The sequence below is a fragment of the Portunus trituberculatus genome, chromosome 43 (assembly GCF_017591435.1).
Source record: "Portunus trituberculatus isolate SZX2019 chromosome 43, ASM1759143v1, whole genome shotgun sequence".
NCBI lineage: Eukaryota > Metazoa > Arthropoda > Malacostraca > Decapoda > Portunidae > Portunus > Portunus trituberculatus.
Window position 1 is genome coordinate 8839411 of NC_059297.1, and position 25000 is coordinate 8864410.

Below are 25000 nucleotides of genomic sequence, written 5' to 3' on the forward strand. Positions count from 1 at the left end.
CGCCCCCTCCAGCCACCTCAATACAGGCCCAGCGTTGCCCCAAGACCTGTTGCCTCACACCCAACCTACCAGCCAGCCAGTCCTCTAATCCTTCCTCCTCTTCCTTTTTCCTTGCACACATTTCCCATGATGCCATACACGCGTTCTCCCTTCCACTCCCTTTCTTCTTCCTTCTTTTTCTTTCCATTTTGACTTCAACCTTCTTCCTTTCTCTTGCTTCCTTATTCAGTCGCTCCATTTATTACATTATTTATTAATTTTGACTGATCTCCTTCATTCCTTTCTTCCTATTCACACGTGCATTTCTTTCTACTGTTCTTCCTTCCCCTTTAAACTTCACTGCCTTGTTTCTTCCCTTCTCTTTCTCCCATATTCAGTTACTCCATTCCTTCCACTATTTGTTCTTACTCCTTTTGTTCCTTTCTTCCTTCCTCTTACTCTGAGATGTGTAGATCATGCATTTTAAAAGCATACTCTCTTCATTTAATCCTTCAGCGACTCGAGGACGATGCAAACAGTAGCAGCAGCAGCAACAACAACATTAGTGCTAGTATCAGTAATTATTGTTACTGTTAATGCTTTTATCCTTCTAGCATGATATTACCACTGTTGATGTTGCTGCTGATGATATTGCTGCTGCTGCTACTACTACTACTACTAATACTGATCCTACTGGTGCTACTGGATGATAACAACGAAGGCTATATTGATTATGATGATTATGTATGTTTTCTTTCTTTAACTTACGTGATGCGTGGTGGACCTACCTGATCATATTGTTAAATCACACGTATACTGCCTTCTATTGAGAATAAACCCAGGATCAAGCACCCACGTGACCGTTCCACCTCCTTCTAAAATCTCTGACATTACATTCCCAAACTAAATATGGAACAACCTAATTCGACACAACAGAGAGAGAGAGAGAGAGAGAGAGAGAGAGAGAGAGAGAGAGAGAGAGAGAGAGAGAGAGAGAGAGAGAGAGAGAGAGAGAGAGAGAGAGAGAGAGAGAGAGAGAGAGAGAGAGAGAGAGAGAGAGAGAGAGAGAGAGAGAGAGAGAGAAATTTACCACAAAGAAACAGATACTTCTTTGTGCCTCCCTCCCGATAGCAAGCGCGCTGAAGGTCGATACAAGTGAAGTATTAAGGGGTTCCTTTGTAGAGACCACCACCGCCTCTACCTCGTCCATATTTAGCACTGGGGCGTAGGGTGATGCCTCGGGGAAGAGAAGACTCCTACACGGGGGTGCTAGGGAGTGTAGAGGTGTGCGATCTTTAGGCAGGTGTGCTCAAAGGTGAGAGTCCTCAGGGTATGTGTTAGGGGTCGCCTTTGTTTACACTGGACAATGAAGACCAGCAACAGAAGAACGGAAAGAGAGAAAGAGACACAGAGGGAGGAGAAATATACGACTCGAGAAGAGATGGAGAAACGGGGGGGGGGGAGAGAGAGAGAGAGAGAGAGAGAGAGAGAGAGAGAATAAAAAGTCAAATTGCAAACAAAAAAAAGTCAAATTATAGGCAAAATTAATCGAAGCTTCTCCTTTTCAATCTAACAGACGAGAAAATGAAATAATAATAGATTAATGTTGATATAAGAAGAAAAAAAAATCGAAGAGCTATTCTTGTGTTATCGAAAAGAGAAAAAAGAATATTGCACAAATTATGGAAATCCGAGAGTCAATGGAAAAAAAAAATTAAAACCAGGAAGGTAAGCGGTTGAGAAAAGTAAACAACCGAGAGGAGAAAAAATCGGGGAGGAGTGGATAGAATACACAAAAGTATTCAACAGAAAGGCGAAAAAACAGGAGAGGAAAAGTGGTACTGCGCAGAAGACAAAGGTCGAATGATGACAGGAAGAAAACGGCTGAGAGAGAGAGAGAGAGAGAGAGAGAGAGAGAGAGAGAGAGAGAGAGAGAGAGAGAGAGAGAGAGAGAGAGAGAGAGAGAGAGAGAGAGAGAGAGAGAGAGAGAGAGAGAGAGAGAGAGAGAGAGAGAGAGAGAGAGAGAGAGAGAGAGAGAGAGAACACACACACACACACACACACACACACACACACACACATTAAGAGGAATGACGCGATGGAAGCAGAAAGAGTAACACAAGATTCATGATAACCCAAGAAAGGCGAGCAGAACAAAGGCATGGGAGCACGATAGGCGGGGAGGAAAGAGGCCCAGATGGAAGGGAAGCAAACCTGAGGATACGAGTTATCATCAAGCCAAGGAAGGGGAAAGGAGACCAGAATAATCAAAGGGTCGCCAGACCAAAAGTTACCTTCCTCCACGTGTGTATGTAAGTACGAATATTTCTGCTCCTGGTCTTTCTGCAGCACAAAGGAGTCATTGCCATGTATAGCGACTGCCAGTGGTTGAATGTCACACTGCTGATTTATTTGTACCGTGTTCAGCATTTGTTCTTGTTTTCCTATAATCCTTTACAATATTCATTTTTTTGTATAAATGAATGAAATAAATCAATAGGCTGAAAAAAAATTGTTTACTTTATCTATTTTCCAAGTTCATGCAAACAACTACTTATTATTGTTGTGAATGCCGGAAACGTATATATGACTGCAGAAATGAAAGAGTTGCGTCCTCTGATCTATCAAATGCAAATTTTCTTATTAGATAGTCAGGTCACAACACTTATAATCGAAAGAAAGCATAAACTATAGTTGAAATGGGTATACCAGATTACGCAGCTTATGATCACGAGTGTACATAACCATCTCTCTATGTGGATATCTTGTTTTCGTCTGTTTAATCATACTAGGAAAACCTCTAATGTAAGTATCATAAGTTACAGTGTCACGTATATATAAAAAGTACTCGGAATTACCACGTATAGATTTGATAGTTTATTGCAGGTTCTTTTATTTCTTTATCTTTTGAGTTCCTGTGCATTTTTGTGTAATTTTAAGTCCATCAGCTAGGGATCTCTTGCCTCTATGATGGTATACGAAATAGAGCTTATTTTTTTCCAGTAACTCGAGAATTTTCTCAACTGTTTCTACCGTAAATTTTGTGGCTTCGTGGGAAGGAAATATTCTACTTGGTCGGTAGCGAGGAAAAGTGATATATAAAATGGAGTTGAAGATTTATTGCAATGTAATGTATTTGGAGAGAGAGAGAGAGAGAGAGAGAGAGAGAGAGAGAGAGAGAGAGAGAGAGAGAGAGAGAGAGAGAGAGAGAGAGAGAGAGAGAGAGAGAGAGAGAGAGAGAGAGAGAGAGAGAGAGAGAGAGAGAGAGAGAGAGAGAGAGAGAGAGAGAGAGAGAGAGAGAGAGAGAGAGAGAGAGAGAAAAAAGAAGACGGGGTACACATATATCATGCCAGTCCTTTGTTACAATGCAGATGATTTATTCAAAGGAAACCATATCGACTGATCCGAGGCAGCGTGTGAGGCTGTCGCAGCGAGCAGCTCAGGACAAAGGAACACAATCGCCACCTGTTGCATGCATACCTTCATCCCCTGCCTCGGTCCCTCCCTCACTCCATCTCTCGTTGCCTCTCTGCCTCTGTCTCTCTTTCTCTATTGCTCGCTCACGTCTTCCTTAGCCTCTTCTCTTCTCTACACCCTTTTGTCTCTCTTAATTTATCTTCTCCACTCTTCACTCTCTTGTCTTCGTCTCCTCCTCTACATTTATCTCACTCCCTTCTCTCCACCTCCATCACCAGCACTTAGCCATCTCCTTTTCTTTATCCTCCTCTTCTCCTTCACTTTCTTCCTCCATCACAGCCATTTGCCTCATCCTATCATCTCTTCATTCTATCATAACACGCCTTGCAAGTGCTTAATAAAATACAACTGAACAAAAGAAGATATTAAGATGCGCAAACTGTTCACAGGACAAGTGTGTACTAACTTTAACGTGCATTTAAGGATAAGAATGATGAAACGTTCACTAACATCACCACAAGCATGACCACCAGCGCTTGACCCCGCAACAGCACCTGACCTTCGGTACACCTGGCTCTTTAGTACTCTGCTCGCTTCCATCATGCGCCACCGCCAGGACGGGAGCCCGGTGGAGCGGGACCCCCGGTCGGCACCAGCGGGTGGGGTCATCCCTCAACATCACCTACCAGCTTTGAGCACCAACACGGACAGATTGCATACATCTATCGGCGGCAGTCTTCGTGCTGCGGCCGTCACCCTGCGGCCCAGAGAGTACCAGGACGGAAGCTGGCGCTGTGCCTGCTGTTGCTGGGCCGCTGTGCCCCTACCCCACCACTGCTCGAGCGGGTAGAAGGTAAAGAAAAATTCTTAGTGTATATACACCGTCGATTGTCATTCATGGACACGCATCTCTAACCCACTTACAAGACCCGCAATTTACTGACCACCTCATCCTCATATTTCTGGTAACTGGTCCAATGCCTGTGAACCGGATTTTCTTTCTTTTTTTTTTTTTATCCTCCCTGTAGCTGTCCCCTCCGCACTCCCTAATCAGATAACGCAGCGCATAGCTCAGCCCGGCCTGCCACCACTATCGAGGAGCAGGACACACAGCGGGAGGGCGCGGCAGGCCATCCAAGCACACCACACGAGAAAGACTTCCCTCTGCCTCCCTCACATCCTCAATCACCTTCGCATTCTTTTTCGTGCCTCCTTTTGTTATTCACTGCTTTTTTTTTTTTACTTCCATTAGTAATACTCTGAGTATTGACTACTCTGATATTCCTCGTCTATCTCGGTAGAGTATGTGGAACGCGAAAGTGATCCCAACCTTGCGTCGTGATCTGCATGAACTGATCCACCACGTGAGGCTGCTGGGTTAAGAGGCCACGGGAGAGATGCTGAGGGCGCCTTCATGTCTCGTTAGGAAGGAAAGGCGTGAAGATGGAAGGTGGAGCATGAGTGGGATGGTGATGAGAAGACAAGGGATGAGGAAGAGAAGATTACGGATAAAGAGAAATTAAGGTATGTGTAGTAAGACAGAAAGAATGTGAAATTTAATATGAGAATAGGGAAAAAAATTACGTTAAGACGTGGAGATAGACAGAAGCAAATATGGACAGGAAGGAATGAACACTGATTTATGGAGGAGCAGATTGAGGAGGGGGCGGGGCACAGACATGTCATCAGTCCCAGGTGGTGCATCAGGGTGACAAACACAACCCTGGAGTGTTTTGTCTTACGCCACATCTTTCGACCCATTCCCAGGCAAATTTCATCCCTAATGGTGTGTATCTCACCCCCACCTCTCCAGGTGCCTCAGATGTGCATATAGACTCTGGACGCACAACCTTTTAACTTTTAATTTGCATCGTTTTTGTCATCGTTGGCAGGCCGGGTCACCCCCCTCCCCCCAGGCCCTGACGCAGGCCAGGAGTCATCTCGCCCCGCCGCGTTGTTTAAACACTTGACAGCGCTGCCCTGTCTCGCCTCGCCGGGAGACTCGAGGTGGGGTGGGCTGGAGACAAGGCTGTGTTTAGTTTCCAATATCGGACAAAGGAGCACAAGTGAAGGTATCATGTATGAAAGCACTATATTTGTGGCACTAAATCAATTACCTACTTTTACATAAACATATGATTCCATTTGTGCACCAAACGTGCATTATCTCATTAGCCACGTGTTTCGATCACCGCTATTTTCTTCTGCCTTATCAGCAGGGGCGACTCTTGCCATCCCGAGGAGAAAGGAAGAAGAGAAACTCTGCAGACCAGGATGTGTGGAACCAGGGGAGGGAGGGAGGAGGGAGGACGGGCTGCACGTCTCCTCATCAGCGGCCCAAGTGGCTGATGGAACACGCAATAAAAATAAATCTACCTTGGCAATGAGTGATTCCTGGAAAATTCTCTCTCTCTCTCTCTCTCTCTCTCTCTTATCGAATACTTTCACGAATACTATTTTCCATACACGTGCCCATTCCTTCACATTCCCGCTCCTCACCACACGCAGACGCGCAGACACGTGCACATACCATCCATGTAAAAGAAAAATCTAAAGCGAGACAACCTAATCCTAAAGACCTTTACAAGCTGCTGAAGGCCCTAAGTGCATCCAGAAAAGGAGCAGAAGGAGGAGAGGGAGGGCAAGGTCTTGCTGGGGGTGAGATACTCGAGCAGCGACAGCCTACAGCACCAGAGGCAGACACCAGCTGCACCTCGTCAGCCACTTGAAACTCGGGACCCTTCCTTAAGACAACCTAATGAGCTGTGATGACCATGTGACCTGACCGCAGATGGTGGTGGCCGCGGTGTAACTATGCCACGGCTCACAATAACGCCCTGCCTCTCTCCCTCTCCCCTTTCCCTTTGGGCGGAACACAAATACGGCCGCGAACCAATTATGAGAGAAAACGGGAGCTGGGTGGCCCGGTGTCCAATTACACGAGCCGCACGTTATGGCAATTAAGATCTCATTTAATTAAGGTTCATTACAGCCAAGCGTGGGAGGAGAGGCTTGGGGGGTTGGAGTACAAAGAGTAGGGGAAGCAGAGGAACGATCCCCACAGGGTTAGTGAGGAAGGCAGGTGAGGGTGAGGTCATCGTTCTCATATCAACAGTAGAACGTCATCCTCTAACCTCGCGAAGTTACTATCATGGGCAAGCTGTGATACGCACGTCGGCTGTAAAAGACTCGAGCGGGACCAATTAACTTACATTTTTAGAAGTTCCAATTAAAAGTCTAATTTCTTATTTATGGAACGCAGTCTTGGAAACGCATCGCCCCCCGCCGCTATGCCATCCTCGCCTTATAAGGGAGCAGCAGCCCCTTCCCCTCAGCCTCTTATCTCCCTGAGGCGTGGCGTGGGAGGAACATTAGCGGTCGTGTGTATTTGTGATAAGGTGAGAGAGAGAGAGAGAGAGAGAGAGAGAGAGAGAGAGAGAGAGAGAGAGAGAGAGAGAGAGAGAGAGAGAGAGAGAGAGAGAGAGAGAGAGAGAGAGAGAGAGAGAGAGAGAGAGAGAGAGAGAGAGAGAGAACATACAAGGTTACTATTCTTAAAAGCCTTGTTCTCTCATAGTAGTATTTTTACAGGCTACAGATATGAAAGTCATGTTTTCCTCACTGTTTTTCCTACTGACAGCGTACACTCTTCATCAAATAATCTACAAAATCACAAAAACACACTTGAAAACACCCAGCAATTTCTACTGTAGCTTGTTGAAAATAGGCAAGTCACTAAAACTTTAATGAACACAAACCTAAATCTAAAAACAGATGAGATAATGAAAAAAAGATCACACTACAATGGATCCTTCGTTACCTCCACCACCTAACCGTTTCGACTATCGCAGTCACACACACACACACACACACACACACACACACACACACACACACACACAATGCCCGTCTCTCTTCCCTACTATCCTCCCTCCTTCCTTCTCTATAAATAGCCAGACAAAAACAACAATGTCTTCTTCACCTAACAGAGCTGACATTAAACTCAGTAATGTATCTGCAACGTTCTCTCTGTCTCTCTGTGTCTCCTTCCCTTCCCCTTTCACCTTTGCCTCCCACCGCCCCACGCCCATAGGACAAAACAGAGGGGACCTAGACAGAGGGCGTGAGGAGCGTGCCGTGTATAAAGGAGGGCCACTGTTTGGACAAGGCAAGGGATTTGGGTTGGAGGAATAAGAAAGGAAGGTGATGAAAAGGTTTCTATTTCCGTGATACTCCCATTCTCTTTCTACACAGAGCGCTTTTTTATTTCTGATTTTTTTTTCTTACTTCTGACTCATAATGATAGATATTATTTACGTTGTGAATCTCCCCCTATACCGCATCTTTATCTTCATTATTTTCTTTTTATTATTTATGGCTGTCACATTCAAAGATATCCCTTGACACACACACACACACACACACACACACACACACACACACACACACACACACACACACACACACACACATACACTGTTAATTTATCATAAAAATGAACTAGTACGTTTCCTTTCTCCCTGTCTGCGTCTCTCAATACCGCCTCTCTTCGTGCCTCTCCCACTCACCCTCCCTCTCTCCCTCCTGGCGGTGCAATCAAGGCAATACTTGAGTTAAACCTTTTCCACCTCGTCCCATGCAGCCTGATGAGGGACTGGAGGTTGTCAGGTTCACGCTCATCCCCACCTTTCTTCCCTAATGCCTCATGCTAAGACCTATCCCCACAGAGGAAGACTAGAATACAACTCCGTGCTTGGATATGTCGGCACAGTCTCGCATTTTCAACAAGGTAGTTGAGGTAATGACCGTTTCTATTACCGAGATGTATTAGCTTCTGTGGTTGACTACTTGTTGGTTAACACGGAGTCTGCTTCCTGTAAGTGGTGTGTTGTTCAGCAAACCGTGACGCCTTGTTTAGCGCCGCTCAAGTGAAGGACAACAATAATCTTTATATTGTTGAGGAATGGTATAGCTACACGATAAGGATACAACATGTTTGCGGAACCAAAGAAAATATTGGCGTCATTACACCAGCCATTTCTGTTTCTAAGATGTGGAGATAAAAATAAGTGTCTTCTCGTTTCATGCTTACTGTAAAAGGCGGCGAAAAAGAAGACTAAGAATCCTTCCCGGAACTTTTCTTATGCACAAAACCTAAAAATATTCAAAAGAGATTTGTGTTGATATTCTCTATCACAGATAACAGTAGATATGGATTTGACACGAAAATCGCCGCGCTGCAGTAACGTACCCAAAGCCGGAGAACGGACCTTAAATTTCAAACCTCGAAATCTCAGCTCCTAGCCAACATGAATCTATGAAAATCACTGTGAAGCAAGCTAACTGTGTTTAATTCAATGCCTGAAAGCGATACCTAAATCCATACAACCGTGTCATTGTACCGCTCAGTTATACGAGTCAAACACGAGAATTTATATAGTACCAGGTGGATGTTTAAATACAACTTTAAGCTTACAGCTGTATTTCAAACACAAAATGCAAATTTTGTATCACTTATAAATTACTTTACATGATTTTGGCTGTCCACTTGCTCATCTCTTCTTCACACCTGTGAGTTTACGTCGCTTGTCATCACTCTGTGACCGTGTGTTACCTCCTGTGGCGACACCAAGTTTGCGCTTGGCGTGGACATCACTGTTGGTGTCTTACTATCCCACCCCTTATATATGTCACATATGTTGCACTAGCGTACTCTATTAAATTTTATTAACAAAAATGCAATTTCTTTTTTTTAGGAAGACTATTTACAATGCGCGTAGGCGGGCTTTATTTATTTTTTTACATCATTACACAGTATCTGAAAAATCAACACGTAGATTGAAAAAAAAAAAATGCGTAAGAAAATATGATTATGATATAATGAGCATGGAAAGAGGTAGGAACAAATATACTGTACTTCGTTTGTGCTCTATTACATCATTCCGTTTTCTGAATTGTATTTTTGTCGCTGCTCTCCAGTATTGTTCCTCCCTCTTAAAACTACACCCTCCATTCCCATCACCCTCCTGGCCCTTCAGTCAAACTTGAAACATGACGGTCTAATTTCTCTCTGTTACTTTACATCCCTCTTTTTCTGAAATTGTACTATTGTCTGCGCGCTCTCCAGTCAAGTTACTTCCATAATCTCTTCAATTACAGAACTTTCCTAGCTCTTAATACTTATTCAGAAAATTACATCCGGGATATTTGTTGGTGTTCGTTCCATACTTTTCTCATCTAAAATTACACTAATGTTCACTCTTGTCACGTTCCTTCTTCAATTATCCCTTCATCCTTTTTCCCTTAGCCGTTCATCCTCGCTTGGTAAATAACACTCCGGCTGTTTACTGTGTTTTGAATCACAGGTTCTGGCATTGTATTACTCATGATCCACGCGACAGTCTACATCCTGGTACAATTGTCCATTCGTTCCTTTGTCAGGCCTCACCCTCCTTCCCTTATCATCCCATTCCTAACCCTGAATGGCTCCTCCTCCTCCCTGGAAACATGGCGCTCAGATCTCACTTTATACCTTTATTCCTCTTAGGCTTCCTGATTTCAAATTGTGTGACTGTCGACGCTTGCATGTATTTTCTTCTTCCCATGATTTCTTCAATCCTAGACTTTCTCTTCCTATCATCTTCGTTCAGCCACATGTCGATTGCTTCCTAGATTCACTACGAGGTTGATTCTATTGCATCTTCGTTTAAATTTCTCTCTCTAAACTACAAAATCGTGACCTCACAAACATCACAGTGTTTTACATCAAAACATTACACACGCCGCCCTTCAAAGATAAGAATGAAATATATTACTGCAAAATATTCACTTTGCCTTGTTGGTGGGGCATGAAATTGTTAGCTGAGGAGCAGCGCTTTAACCAACTCCCGTTTTTCGAGCATGTGTCAAAAACGCATTTCTTCATCTATTTTGTACAAGAAAGTTATTACTTTTTTTTTCCCGTGCAGTTTCTTGGCGATCTGGTTGACCTGAGTTAGTGGTGAAATACTACCGACGCTTCCTTAGCTTACACATATATTTGTACGAAATTTTATGCAAAACACAGGTTCACTTGGAAAAGAAAATAACATTGCGGGAGAAAAATAAGAGGTAAGAAAGCAAGGAAGAAAAGAGATGAGAGAAGAGGAAAGGTCATGGAGATGCAAGAAAAAGAAGAGAAGGGAAGAGAAGAGGAGAGAAGACAAAAAGGAGACATAATTATACAACACAAATAAAATCTCAGGACTGGAACGTGGCGTGCTGGTTCACACTTTTACCAACACATCGTCAAGAGTCAGAAGAAAGAGGAGGAAGAGGAGGAGGAGGAGGAGGAGGAGGAGGAGGAGGAGGAGGAGGAGGGAAAAGAAAAGCAGGAGAAGGAGAGTGGTTAGACAGACCGAAAATTCCCTCGGCCCCGTTACGTCTTGTGTTGCCGGAGTCATTCTTTCCTTCTGTCTTTGTCCTCGCGATCGCCGGGCCCTGTTTGCGCTGGTCAGGCCGAAGCAGGTGCCCGCGGCCGTGTTTGTCCGTGGCCGCTGCCTCATCCCGGCCCTCCTTCACATGCCCTCGCCCGCCTTGATTCACTCTCGGATGCTGCTTTAAGTGGTTCGGCACGGAGCGGAAATACGTAGGAAGGGCAAGTCAGCGTTAGTGGGAGGATGGAGGAGTGTTGTTCTGAGGGGTGTTGTGTGATGGAGGTTGTGTGTTTTTTCGACGGGATTAATATCACATTTGTAATTAGTATCAACATGAAGAAATGCTAGTAGTAGTAGTAGTAGTAGTAGTAGTAGTAGTAGTAGTAGTAGTAGTAGTAGTAGTAGTAGTAGTAGTAGTAGTAGTAGTAGTAGTAGTAGTAGTAGTAGCAGTAGTAGTAGTAGTAGTAGTAGTAGTAGTAGTAGTAGTAGTAGTAGTAGTAGTAGTAGTAGTAGTAGTAGTAGTAGTAGTTAGTAGTTGTTGTTGTTGTTGTTGTTGTTGTTGGTGGTGGTGGTGGTGGTGGTGGTGGTGGTGGTGGTGGTGGTGGTGGTGGTGGTGGTGGTGGTGGTGGTGGTGGTGGTGGTGGTGGTGGTGCTGCTGCTGCTGCTGCTGCTGCTGCTGATGATGATGATGATGATGTAGTTGTTGTTGTTATTGTTGTTGATGTTGTTGTTGCTGCTGTTATTGTAACTGTTTTTGTTGTTATTGCTGTTGTTGTTTTTGGTGTCGTTGTTGTTGTTGCTGCTATTGTTCCTGTTGTTTATTGTTGTATTAGTAGACCTAAGTAACAAATGTTCTATTGCTGATACAAAAACCATAATAACGTCATTGTCTCCATGAATAACGCCTCTCTCCATAACGAGATCGCAGTCTGCAGAGAATGAAATTTTCCTTCGAACTATCAGACGCTAATAAGACAAAAATTTTGCTACTAAAATTTTGCACTCTAAAAAGATTTGTAAGCGTTACAAAGACAGCGAGGCAAAACAGAGAAGGTGGAGATATATATATATATATATATATATATATATATATATATATATATATATATATATATATATATATATATATATATATATATAGAGAGAGAGAGAGAGAGAGAGAGAGAGAGAGAGAGAGAGAGAGAGAGAGAGAGAGAGAGAGAGAGAGAGAGAGAGAGAGAGAGAGAGAGAGAGAGAGAGAGAGAGAGAGAGAGAGAGAGAGAGAGATAATAGATGTAGATTTATGTTTATATAAGAGGAACACAGGCTAAGGGCAACAAAAGAGAAGAAAAAAAAAGCCACTGAGATGCTATTACCTAAAGAGACAAATGAAGTATTCAGAATTGGAGGATGGATTGACATGCACAAGTGATAAAAGAGTCATCTTTACTATTTGTACTCATCTCACCTGCCAAACAATTACTGGGGTCAACAAACTGGACTGAGGCTTCACAATGACAGTTACTTTACATTGCTCGTGACAAATCATAAGTAGATAGTTGTGATGTGTACCCACGTACTAAGTTATGGATGCATTACCGCGTTCATACCATAAAATGTAAGTTTTCTCTCCTCTCCTCTCTCTCTCTCTCTCTCTCTCTCTCTCTCTCTCTCTCTCTCTCTCTCTCTCTCTCTCTCTCTCTCTCTCTCATAACGCTCTCCGCTATATCAATGTCTGTACTTGTCTGTTTAACTGTCTGTCTGTTTGCTCAACTCTCAGCTCCTCTCTGCATGCTTACTTCCGCCTTTCCGTAATTTTTGCTGCATAATACAAAGAACGTCGACTTAAAACGCAAACTTAACCAAGGTGGGAAAAGAAACACTTGCAGTAACAGGCACGTGCACACTTTAAATAGTCATCTCTTCATTGCCTGTCTAGGATAGAAGTCACACGTGTCATGCATTTCCAAGGTGTTAGTGCTAGGTAGTAAACGGAAACCAGAAATGGGGAGTATCGTTCATATCTAAGGTTGTTCAAGTTTACAGTTCCATATTAGGTTAGGTTAGGTTAAAGTGAGGTGAGATAAAATAATGTAAGATAAGGTGAGGTAAGGTAAGGTAAGGTCAAGTAAGGTTAGATATAGTAAGAATTAGTGAAATGAGTTGAGATTAAGTTACGTTAAGCTAGGTAAGGTCAGGGTAAAACAGGTGACATTGGGTTAGGTTAGTCCCGATTTCTTCGGCATATTTACCCTCAGAACACGTTTACTATAGTTATGGACGATGATCCGACACGATGAATAATAATGCTTCAAATGACGCAGAGGTAAGCCGGCATCAGTATTCAAATACCTAGCAGATGAACGGCAATTAGTGTCAGTATCCTTCACTCCATCCCTATTCATCCTTATGCAAATGTCCCGCGGCACCAGTCAGACCTGTGCTTGTCCTGCCGCGGCGGAAGACCCTGCGGGGAATGTGGCGGGAAGAGGGGCTAGAGGTGAACCTGCGTCCCATCCATGACAGCACAGGTGACAGACAGCGGCCGATTAACAGTTATAGGAGCGGAGACCCAAAGCCAACAACCACTCGTGAAGCAGGAGGAGGTAAAGGAGGGAGGGCACCACAGGCAGAAGCGGTGGGAAGTGCAGTAATGGAAGGGAGTGATGGGGGAGAGGGAGAAGTGCAAGTAAACTATAGCGGGAGGCGTGAGTGGCGTGGTGTTGACCCGGGCCCATCCACCCCTGACGGTCTGACGGAGGAACACCCATGCAGCAGTCGCTCCCTTCCCCCTCACCTGTCTTGTGTAGCAAAGCGCCGTCACCTTAACGCCGTCCGCCTCTACCCATCTGACATCCTACGACCCACACACACACACACACACACACACACACACACACACACACACACACAGTAGGTTAAGGATTTCTAGGTCTTATGTATCCCTCTTGAAAGATGACCAAGTGTAACGCATCAGAAACCAGGCAAATTATGTCTGGTTAAGTACTTCGGAGGGTAATGGGCGTGAAGGTAGGCAATAAAAATTAACTAGGAGGAGGGGGGCGACGACGCAAGGAAGAAATTAAGAAAGAAATGAAGGAGAGAGAGGAGGAAAACGCTAAAAAGAGATGAGGAGAAATAAATGTAAGAGAAAGAAGGAAAGAAAGAAAGAAAGAAAAGAAGAAGAAGAAGAAGAAGAAGAAGAAGAAGAAGAAGAAGAAGAAGAAGAAGAAGAAGAAGAAGAAGAAGAAGAAGAAGAAGAAGAAGAAGAAGAATTAAGAGGAGAAGGAAAAGGAAGAGGAGAGACACAAGGAAAAGATAAAGAGAGAAATGAGGAAGAAAGCAGAAAGCGATAAAGGAGTAGGAGGAGGAGGAGGAGGAGGAGGGAGACAAGAAAGAGATAAAGAAGGAAATGAAGGAGGAAGAAGAAAAGGAGAAACGATGCAGGGGGTAAGGAGGCTAAAAAGAGAAAGTAGGGAAGAGGAGGAAAGGGAAACACAAAGACTCGCCAGAATAGGAACTTGAACCTCAGCCGACCTGCCGCTGTCCACTGCTTAAAATGAAGCAACCTGCACTGAGAGAGAGAGAGAGAGAGAGAGAGAGAGAGAGAGAGAGAGAGAGAGAGAGAGAGAGAGGCTGAGAGGAAACCGATTGTGGCCCCGACTATCTGCCATGACCGACCGGGGCGCGACCCTCTCTGACCCCCTGGAATGTGACGCGGGGAGAGCAGATGATTGGTGAGGGCTTGGTGGGGGGCGGTCGTGCTGGAGTGATAGTGACGGCGTAGTGGTGGCAGTGGTGGTGGTGGTGGTGGTAGTGGTAGTGGTGGTGGGGGATTGAGAAGTGGCTGGACCGGTCCCTACCCCCAACACAAACACAAGCTCTATGCCAGGGGTAAACATCAGTGTCTTAGCCTCAATAGATCGCGGAAGGGCCTCTCATTCCTCCCTAATCTCTCTCTCTCTCTCTCTCTCTCTCTCTCTCTCTCTCTCTCTCTCTCTCTCTGCCCACCAGCACTCTTTTCTTACAGGCTCCCTTTTATACTTCTCCCTTCCAGAGCCTCCCTTCTCTCTCTCTCTCTCTCTCTCTCTCTCTCTCTCTCTCTCTCTCTCTCTCTCTCTCTCTCTCTCTCTCTCTCTCTCTCTCTCTCTCTCTCTCTACTCTCCTCATTTCCCTCTCTCTCCCTAGTGCGCGTTTTCTTTGACCTCTGACCTCAAGTTCCTCCTTCCTAATCGCTTTCCCTCTTTCAACCTCAGCTTTCTTCTGCACCAAATAATCCGGTCAGCGCATTATAATTAACTTTTATATTTCATCTAATAAGGTATCATCATAAAAGAAAGAAAAAAAGAGGGAATGCTAGAGCAGCTAGACTATATTGCTGTTCGTCGACTATTTTGGTCATGAATTGCATCATTGTCTATATATCCATCGCTATTCATCCATCACCCTTCCTTTGTTGCCAGGCAGTGTTTGACATTGGCCTCCGGGACCCCACGTTGCTGCCGCCGCCGCCGCAGCGCCATTAACCCCGGGCGGCAGTTCACGAGTGAGCACGAGGCCGACAATAGCGCACTTCATAACTATCGCCTTAATTAGGATCATTAGAAGCCGCTTCCACCTTGTAATCGTTCATTAACGTGCCATTCCGCCTTAATGGTCATGCCGTTCGGGGGTCCCTATTAGTCACGAGGGCCGCGGTGCCTCCGCTCCCTCGCGGCCTTTACAAGTGTGCACAAGTAAGCAGCTTAAGGGTCAGGGACCGGATTGACCCTGCCAGGCCTCTTAGTTTCTGTCATTTATATGAAAGTTAGAGCAAACTGGCCTAACACGGCGTAAGGCAGGTAACGAAGAGAAAAAGAGGGAGAGGGAGGGGTTAAAGGTGCCTCGGTAAAACTTGGCCTGAGGAGGCTGCTCCGCAGGATGACAGGAGGGATGCGAGAGACGCTTCGGCGAAAAGTTTGTATTCTGGGAAAACATGGAAAAAGTGTAAGTAAACAGGAGGCGGTGGGCGGAATACATTACTAAGCGAGGCTTCGGTCAGGCCGACAGGTAAGGGAAGGTAGGACAGGTACGGCTGGCAGACGAAGAGCGTTAGGAAAGCGTCCGAAAATTATTCGCAAAATACTAAAGCGTTTGCTTCCCGGACGAAAACCGCAATGAAACGTAAATGTGTGAATATTTACAGACCAAAAAAATTCTTCCACAGACGTGAAAAGAGGCGTACTAGGATGCAAAGCGTCCCAACCTATTAAAAGGAGACGAAGGTGGACGGAAGAAGACAAACAGGAGGAAGGAAAGCAACATTTTGAACTTTTAAAGATTCATAATAACTCTGCCGATGAGTCACTCAATAAGCTATGCACATATATATATATATATATATATATATATATATATATATATATATATATATATATATATATATATATATATATATATATATATATATATATATATATATATATTTATTTTTTTTTTTTTTTTTTATACCATGTGGGCTTTTCACAGAAATTTATGGGCTAAAAGGGATAATTTTTAGGGTACCTTCTACCTCAAAGCCCACCCGCTAGGAAACCGCTACGCGAGTGAGGAAGCCCAACCTACATTCGGATCGTGGACAGGATTCGAACCCGTGCGCTTGGAGATCCCTCGGACACCAAAGCACGCACAGTTCCATTGTACCACGGCGGCCCCGTATGAATAAACGTAGTCTGTTTACTAGCGTTAAATCCCATCAACCTATTTGCTTCCATGGTGTTTGTCCATTCCAAAATCCGTAAACATTGTTTTCTTTCTTTTAAGGATGAACGTTTATCCACGAACCGGTGCATATTGTTTGAAGTGGTCAGTGCTTCCAATTACACTACTTGGCCTATCCCTCAATATTTCCTTGACGTCTCTCCCATCGCTCACACAGGACTTTTTCGGCCGTGTTTGAAAGTCACCTCTTCATCGCCTTTCTGTGGTTGATGTTGATGTTTTTCTGTTTTGTTTTATCAACACTACGTTTGGTTGAAAAAAAAAAGGAAGATGAACAGGAAAATTAAAAACAAAACAACAACAGACCTTTCTCTCTAGTAAGGCTTTCTGGCAACTATTACTAACTAGATACAAGACAAAAAACAAGGACAGTACACCGAAGAGGAGAATGACAAAGAAGAGAAAGACAATGAAGCAGAAAGAGAAATAATGACAACGACGATAAGAAAAAAAAGAGAGAGAGAGAGAGAGAGAGAGAGAGAGAGAGAGAGAGAGAGAGAGAGAGAGAGAGAGAGAGAGAGAGAGAGAGAGAGAGAGAGTACGAAAGCAACTAATACTACATTCAAAATAGGAAAAAGACTACAGAATAATGAAAATAAAAACAATGACATCAAGAAAAAGAAAAAAAAAATAGAAAGAGAAGGAAGGTAACTCCAACAACCCCGATTACACACATCATCTCACTGCCAGTCGACGGGACGCATTCTACTCTGTCGCCGGCACACCTTTGGCCGCGTCAGGTAGAAGGATCCCGGCAGCCACGACCAGACCGACAGCCCGCCACCCACTCACCGCCAGACAAAAGCCAATAACCACGACACGCTCATCACTACAGTATCTTTTCTTTTCACCTTTCTTTTTGCTTCTTCTTCCTCTATTTTATTTTTTTTTCCACAAATCAAGTCAACCAAGAATAATTCAAGTGGCGGTTTTGCTTTTCGTCATCATGTCCAAATGCACCTGTTCTTCCGACTGTGACACACACACACACACACACACACACACACACACACACACACACACACACACACACACACACACGCCCGGTAGCTCAGTGGTTAGAGCGCTGGCTTCAAGAGCCAGAGGACCGGGGTTCGATTCTCCGGCCGGGTGGAGATATTTGGGTGTGTGTCCTTTCACGTGTAGCCCCTGTTCACCTAGCAGTGAGTAGGTACGGGATGTAAATCGAGGAGTTGTGACCTTGTTGTCCCGGTGTGTGTGTGCCTGGTCTCAGGCCTATCCGAAGATCGGAAATAATGAGCTCTGAGCTCGCTCCGTAGGGTAACGTCTGGCTGTCTCGTCAGAGACTGCAGCAGATCAAACAAACAGTGAACACACACACACACACACACACACACACACACACACACACACACACACACACACACACACACAGAGAGAGAGAGAGAGAGAGAGAGAGAGAGAGAGAGAGAGAGAGAGAGAGAGAGAGAGAGAGAGAGAGAGAGAGAGAGAGAGAGAGAGAGAGAGAGAGAGAGAGAGAATGTTCTATACAAAAATGGAGATGTGTCTTCATCTATCTCAATCTCGTGACTGCTGACTTTCCACAAGTTTTTTGGATCATGCAAGTAAGTCTCTCTCTCTCTCTCTCTCTCTCTCTCTCTCTCTCTCTCTCTCTCTCTCTCTCTCTCTCTCTCTCTCTCTCTCTACTGAACACATGAAATATCCTATAAATCTAATTTTACAATCCCTCACAAAATATTGTTGTACAAGTTTCCTAAGAAAAAATGTTTTGTACAAGATAATACATACAAAGAATAATCCTATGACTTTGAAATCTGTCCTTCAATACAAGAAAATCCTCGCACCATTTACCGAGACCAAATGGTAGGAATATAAACTGCTTTGGGATGTTAATAATTATAATGAAGAGTCACAGGAACAAGAGACGGAGATCGAAGGGGAGGGTGTAGTAAGGTGCCAGACCACCAGCTGGGACGGTTACAGAGTGGAGCGCAGATGAGATGAAGAACAAAAGGGAGTGGCAAGCGTTGGAAATTCTGACACACAATATTTAATACTCCCTAACCAGGAAGGAGGAGTAAAAATAAAGATGTGCGCGTACAGGAGATGTACTTATGATTCTCTAACAAGGACAGAAGGAAAGAAATATATATATAGATAAGAAAGATACTTCACGAGGTTCTTCAACTTTGAATAATCCCTTTGGATCTTTAAATTTGGAGCTAATTCCTTTACAACAAATAAATAAAAACACGAGCCCCGTGAAATGCGATATGTTTGAGGAGCAAGCGAAGGAAACAATGAAACAAAGTACTAACAAGGGCAGAGAAAAGAGAGAAGCTGTGTATAGACGTGAAAAATAAACCATATACCACACACGTCACTTCAAACCTCAGACGAGACCTGCGCCACACGGTAGGTTAAAGAGCCAAGCACATTCTTAACCGACCTGTTATTTGATCATGTTCGAGAGCTAAGTAATAAATTCCACGCCACGCACACCATTACCCCTTATCCTCCCTCCGTTGTCCCTACCAACACCACCACCTGCACCTCCTCCACTAGCGCACGAACCTGTCACCAACTGATCCAAGAACCAGTTGTCTTCAAGGAGCGACTCTTAACTTTAAAAATGAGAATTGCAGTTCCTCCATCGAGCTCTGAATACAATGGATGTTCCCCGTAAGTGATCGCTTCCTTGTTCTTATGATGGCATGCAGCTTTTGCCTTGCAGGGAGCACGCGGAAAATTCTAACGTTTAACAGCTTAGCCGGAGGTGCATCCTGAACTGAGGAGAGTGTCGACTTTCCAGAATAAAAGTAATAATTGTCATGATAATAATTAAAACGAGAAGAGGCAAAGGAGAAAGATGATGAGGAGGAGAAGGAGGAAAAGAAAGCAAAAAAAAAACGAAGAAAAACGAAGCAAAATATATGAAAGAAAAAAAAAGATAAAAAATTAAGATCAAACAACTACTAATACTCGTAAATCCACCCAAAAATGACAACTGCCTACCAAAACCTAACGCGTGAGTGACACTTCCATACTCATCACCAATTGGACTGTAGAGTATTCAACAAACTGCTGGGATTCATGAAAAGGAGAGCAGTCCTGGCGAACATCACAAGCAGGCAGGTGGGTGGCAACATTATTGATGCAGGATGGTGCGGGACCGGGAGCTCCTTGGCAAACAAAGGTGGGTGTGGCGGGAAGGGTGAAGGACTTCTGACGACAAACAAGAAACTGCCGATCTTCCGAACCGTAATATCTTAAGCGATGCGATTTAGCGCAGGAAATTCATTACTGTGCTTGATCATGTTACTCATTTTCTCGTCTAGTATGTTCTTCCTGCCCTGAGCGGAGCTTGTCATGATCATTGCTTGTCGTGTCTCGGCAGCCTGCCTGCGTATGAAGCAAAGGTTGTCATTGTGGATTTGATCACTACATGTAACTCTTGATCCCAATGGAGATCATCCTCATTCTATTGGATACCATTCCACCAACGAGGGAATTAACTGCTTAAATTGAATATAGTTTATTGTATTCAGTTGCCTTCAATATTCTACCATCTTTATCCTATTTCAGTGTGGGTGTGATGCGCAAATAACCCCATTCATTTTAGGGAACACTACACAGGGAATATCGTGGAAGGGTGTGGTCATTGTCTGGAGTCTGTCACTATCAAATAAATGGTTTGGTCTTTGTACAAACGATGCATCTTTCCTTTGAAACTCCAGACATTCTATTAGTAGGAAAGACCTGTGTCTTTTTCTCATAGTAGATCGGGAAATGCTATTGTTTTATTTTCCATTTGTTGATTTTCATCCAAAAAGTCACGACATGACAACTCAGACTGATAGAGCTTCACATGATATCCACAAAAATCATCGCACTCAGGACTCAAGATACTGACAACTCAGAAGCTACAGCACCAACCCTTCGCCTTTGGGCGGAAGAGTTGGGATGAGTGGCAATTTAAAAGGATATAAGAGCGACGCGTGTCTTGTTCGGCTTGCAAGAAAAGAATGCATTGGAATGTGAAAATAATCGTAAAAAGCAGCCTAGATGAAAGAGCACGAATCCCTGGTGCTTTCTACTCCTTAGCTGCAGAATCGTAAAGGAGGGTGTGGCACGGAGCTGAGGTGACTGAGAGAGAGTCAAGAAAGTCACAGTGTAATTGCCGAAACTCGAGGAAGTAAAGAAGTGCCAAGTGTTCGAGCTCAGCGTGTAATGTTTGTTAGACTGTTTAACAAGACATTATCTTCCGGCATAATTCTAGGCGTCAAAGAGGCAGACAGGGTCTGGGTGGCGGTGGGCAGACCAAAGTAAGGCGAGACAGGTAACATGAAAAGTACCTTCATTCTATTTGCTGAGGAATAAAAACATATATATATATATATATATATATATATATATATATATATATATATATATATATATATATATATATATATATATATATATATATATATATATATATATATATATATATATATATATATATATATATATATATATATATATATATATATATATATATATATATATATATATATATATATATATATATATATATATATATATATATATATATATATATATATATATATATATATATATATTATATATATTAGATACTCCTGCATCGGTCTGTCTCTTCCTACTACCTTCCCCACTCCTATACAGAAAATAAAAGTATTGTGTGTAGAAACTGAAAAGATGCACGGGTGAAATGTGCAGGCATGTACTGACCCCAGAGACAACAGCTTCTGACAAGTATTGAAGCGAATGAGAAAGGAAGATAGAGGCCAAGCAAACTGATCCCTGACACAGTAGAACGTGTCTGACACACACACACACACAGAGAGAGAGAGAGAGAGAGAGAGAGAGAGAGAGAGAGAGAGAGAGAGAGAGAGAGAGAGAGAGAGAGAGAGAGAGAGAGAGAGAGAGAGAGAGAGAGAGAGAGAGAGAGAGAGAGAGAGAGAGAATATAACACCTAAGTGACCCGCACCTTTCACCACTGCTAAACAAATGTGTGCTGAATATACAGTAAAAGAAAAATTCGTATCTCTCACCCTGAACCAGAATGTGTGCGTGAGAAAGCCACAAGCATCACCCACAAGCATTCCTCTTGCATGCACACTTGCCCCCAGTAGTGACGCTGTAAAGCACAGCAAATTCCACGTCTATATATGGAATAGAAACTGAGGTATGGATTACTAAAGGAGAATTAGGTAGATGTCTGTCGTTGTTTGATGCGATTTTTTTCTCCTTTTCCTTATTTAAGCATTGCACAAAATAGGACTGCTCTACGCTGGATAACTGTATGCACTGTACTGTAGTATGTACTCGTAATATTGATGACCACATCTGTTTAAGGGAAATAATTATTTAATATCCATCTTTTCTGCAATAATCATTTCTAGTGTTTGTTTTGTTTCTTCGCTTGATTCCTTTTTTCTTTCATTCTTTTTAAAAAGGTTTTGCATGTAATTTACATTCGCAAATATTCGTAATTTGTCAGCATTTTGTGTCTTAATCCAGCCATGACGTCTTTGCGTTTCATCTTAATTCATTGCAGGATTGTTTTCTTAGGATGTGTCTTTTAACATGAAATTTACATGCATGCTCAAACATTCCCGACTTTCGGTTTTCTATTTTTTACTATTATTCAAAAGTTCGTTGCTACTAAAGAATAAGAAATCTTGAATATCTGCCTTCAGTCATATTTCATAACATATTTGAAGTTACCTTAATGATATCACATGTTAGTATAATTTGCCAAATCACCTTTTACCATATTAGATTGTCGTATAACACTATTGTATCGTGCACATCATTCCATTACGTAAATACTGAAAGTAATTGAAGTTCTCCTATTCTAAAAGGTCAATGTCACCCGTCACTTCCTCGGAGGCAGGTGAGGCGCCCAACACATCGTCTCGTAGCGCTGCACACCAAACGAAGAAAGCAGGATAAAAAAAAAAATAAGTGTTGTCTTGTCGATGGCTGCGATGAAGACAATTCTGGGCATCAAAAGAGAATGAGGTAGATATATGCTTCTCTACCTGCTTCTGTATTTCCAACTTCCTATGACATTTATCGCTTTTCTTTCTACCTAACTCTCTCGGACAGGTAACTAGTGGGCCTTTTTTTTTTTTTTGTGTGTGTTATGTTGCCCTTGGACAATTTTCCCCTCTTACATAAAAAAAAGAAATAGCTTTTGTCTTGTGACTGGGTATCATTTTGTGGTTATTTCCTGTACTCCTGCATTCACTCCGGAAAATTAAAGTACAATTACTGTTTACTAGTCCATGCTCATCCAATATTGTTGTTGCATAAGTCTGTTTCTTTCTTTCCTTGATTATGGAATTTTACTTTGTTGAATGTTTTCTAGGTAAACATTATCATCAAACGGCAGGTGCTCAAAGATGTATTTTCTTCAGGGTGGGCGTAACATTTAATTTTCTCAGACACCGAAAAGACTGGCATAGTTCTTGGAAGACAAAGACTCGCCTCGTCATTACACGCCGACGATGCTCCTGACATGTAACCGACGAAGTAATAATTGACCTCTCCTCACGTCCTGCACCTGACATCACCTCATCAGAACCCAGATATATTGCTGGATAAGCTACGTGATGGAATTGTTAACGTTTTAGCCAGTCTTAACTTTTGGTTTCCTTCGAATCAGCTTAACTTTGACAAGCACCGCGATTACGTACACCTGCCGTATACTTCACTACCTAACTCCATCAGCCCTACGCCAACACGCGCTGCACGTTAGTTCTCTATTAAGTAATATTCTGCTGAGGTGCCCTGCATATGCGTACACCTGTCTGAGTGGACAAGGTAAAGGAAGCGTCATCAAGGTCGCCAGACAGTCCCAGCACATTGCCTCGGCCACCCATCTCAAGCATAACCCCTCCCACCCACCGAGGTTGTCGTTCCGCTCCGTCACAGCGATGAATACCGCACACAAGTGTCATTAGCGTCACATGATGGCCATCCTGATGAATGGACAGCTTGGGAGGTCCTCATCAGGCTCTACTAACGAACAGAAGCCAAGAGCCAACCAACCAAAAATAATTTGGAATGTCGTAACCACTACTTTGATGTGGTTCAGTTATCATTACGATCAGGCTCCCTATAATACACCTCACGTCAATTATAGGTCACACAATGAGAGTGGCATGATTTGTTCGGTCACTGATGTGAAACAAAGAGGATGACTTACTCACCTGTTCTCTCGGGGTGTGTCGAGAAGTCCGGAGGCTCTGGTGTATTTTCGCTGCTTCTTTCTTCGTCCTCTAACCCTTCCTGGTCTTCTCCATCGCTGCAGAATGTGGAAGGCGTTGAGGGACCATCACTGGCAGCATCTCCTGACGATGGAGCACTTGTGGCTCCATCCAAGTCTTGCGGGGCCAAGTGTAACGGAGTGGTGACGACAGCAGAAACGGCAGGCAGGAGGACGGCGTCCACCTCTTGTTTGCCTTGCATTGGCAGGAGAGATAGAGACTGGACGTCGTCGGGACAAGACGCAACCTTCCCTCCCTGGTTTGTATCTGTTCGCGCCACCATGGTCGCGACAGTAGTCGTGTGGTGAGTACCAGCGCGTGTCAGACCCACACGGTCGCTCACAGCATCCACACTCGTGGCACGTGGTTTAGGCAAAGTACTATCCTTGAGTTTGGCACTTTTTATGGCTTCAGGAGTTTCAACAACCACTAGACTCTCGTCCTCACACGTGGAGTCGTCCACTTCAGTTTCTTCAATGCAAGCGAGAACGTTAGTCCTGGGCTTATCCGCCGCTCTGACACAAAACCCGTCACCAACAGGAGCGTCTTTGCTGGCAGCGCTGGTGAGGCGTGGGAGGGCAAGCGGCGGCGAGCGGTGGTGCGGGGCGGTGTGGTGTGGGTGACGGCTAGTGCCCCGTGCAAGACTGTGGAGGGCGGCGGCGGTGGTGGTAGGAGAGACTGGGCTCTGGGCAGCAGCGAGGACGGGAGGCGGAGAGGATGGGGGGGAGCGGGGGCACTCCTTCCTTCCCTGGGGGTCGCTCAGGGCACGCGCCGCCACCACCCCCGTGTCCTCCCCAGAACTCTGACCTCTAGAGGGAGGTTGTGTTGGCTGGGAGTCACCCGCACTCCCTGGCGGGTCCTGACCTCTCTCTTCCCTCTCGCTCTCGCCTTCCTCCTTACCTTCCTTGTCTCCGTTCGCGGCACCTGCATTGTCGTCCTCGTCACTATCGTCCTCTAGCCACCTGCGAGAGGAAAAACAAGACATGAGCGCCTGCCAAGATTATGACACAAAGGGAAAGCTGTGAGGCTGCAAGAAGGCCTGACACCTGCCACCTTCCTCCTGACACGCCACCTCACGACACCAACCTCCTCCGCCACAACTTATGCCACCCACACAACGGCTGCTACCTGTACCTGATCAACTCTTCCTCTCTGTTCCTACACTTCATCCTG

The 25000-nt window shown here is 44.1% G+C and overlaps 1 protein-coding gene and 1 non-coding gene across 2 annotated transcripts in view; one reads left to right on the forward strand and one right to left on the reverse strand.

The window, feature by feature from the left end:
• LOC123518274 overlaps positions 1 to 25000 on the reverse strand; it is a 590049-nt gene that overhangs the window by 446623 nt on the left and 118426 nt on the right. Inside the window, 1 exon segment of the mRNA XM_045278997.1 lies at positions 23771 to 24789. Within this exon segment, the coding sequence (XP_045134932.1) occupies positions 23771 to 24789 (1019 nt within the window).
• Trnal-caa lies at positions 17588 to 17661 on the forward strand. The gene has a single exon. It is a non-coding gene; the product is annotated as a tRNA-Leu (tRNA).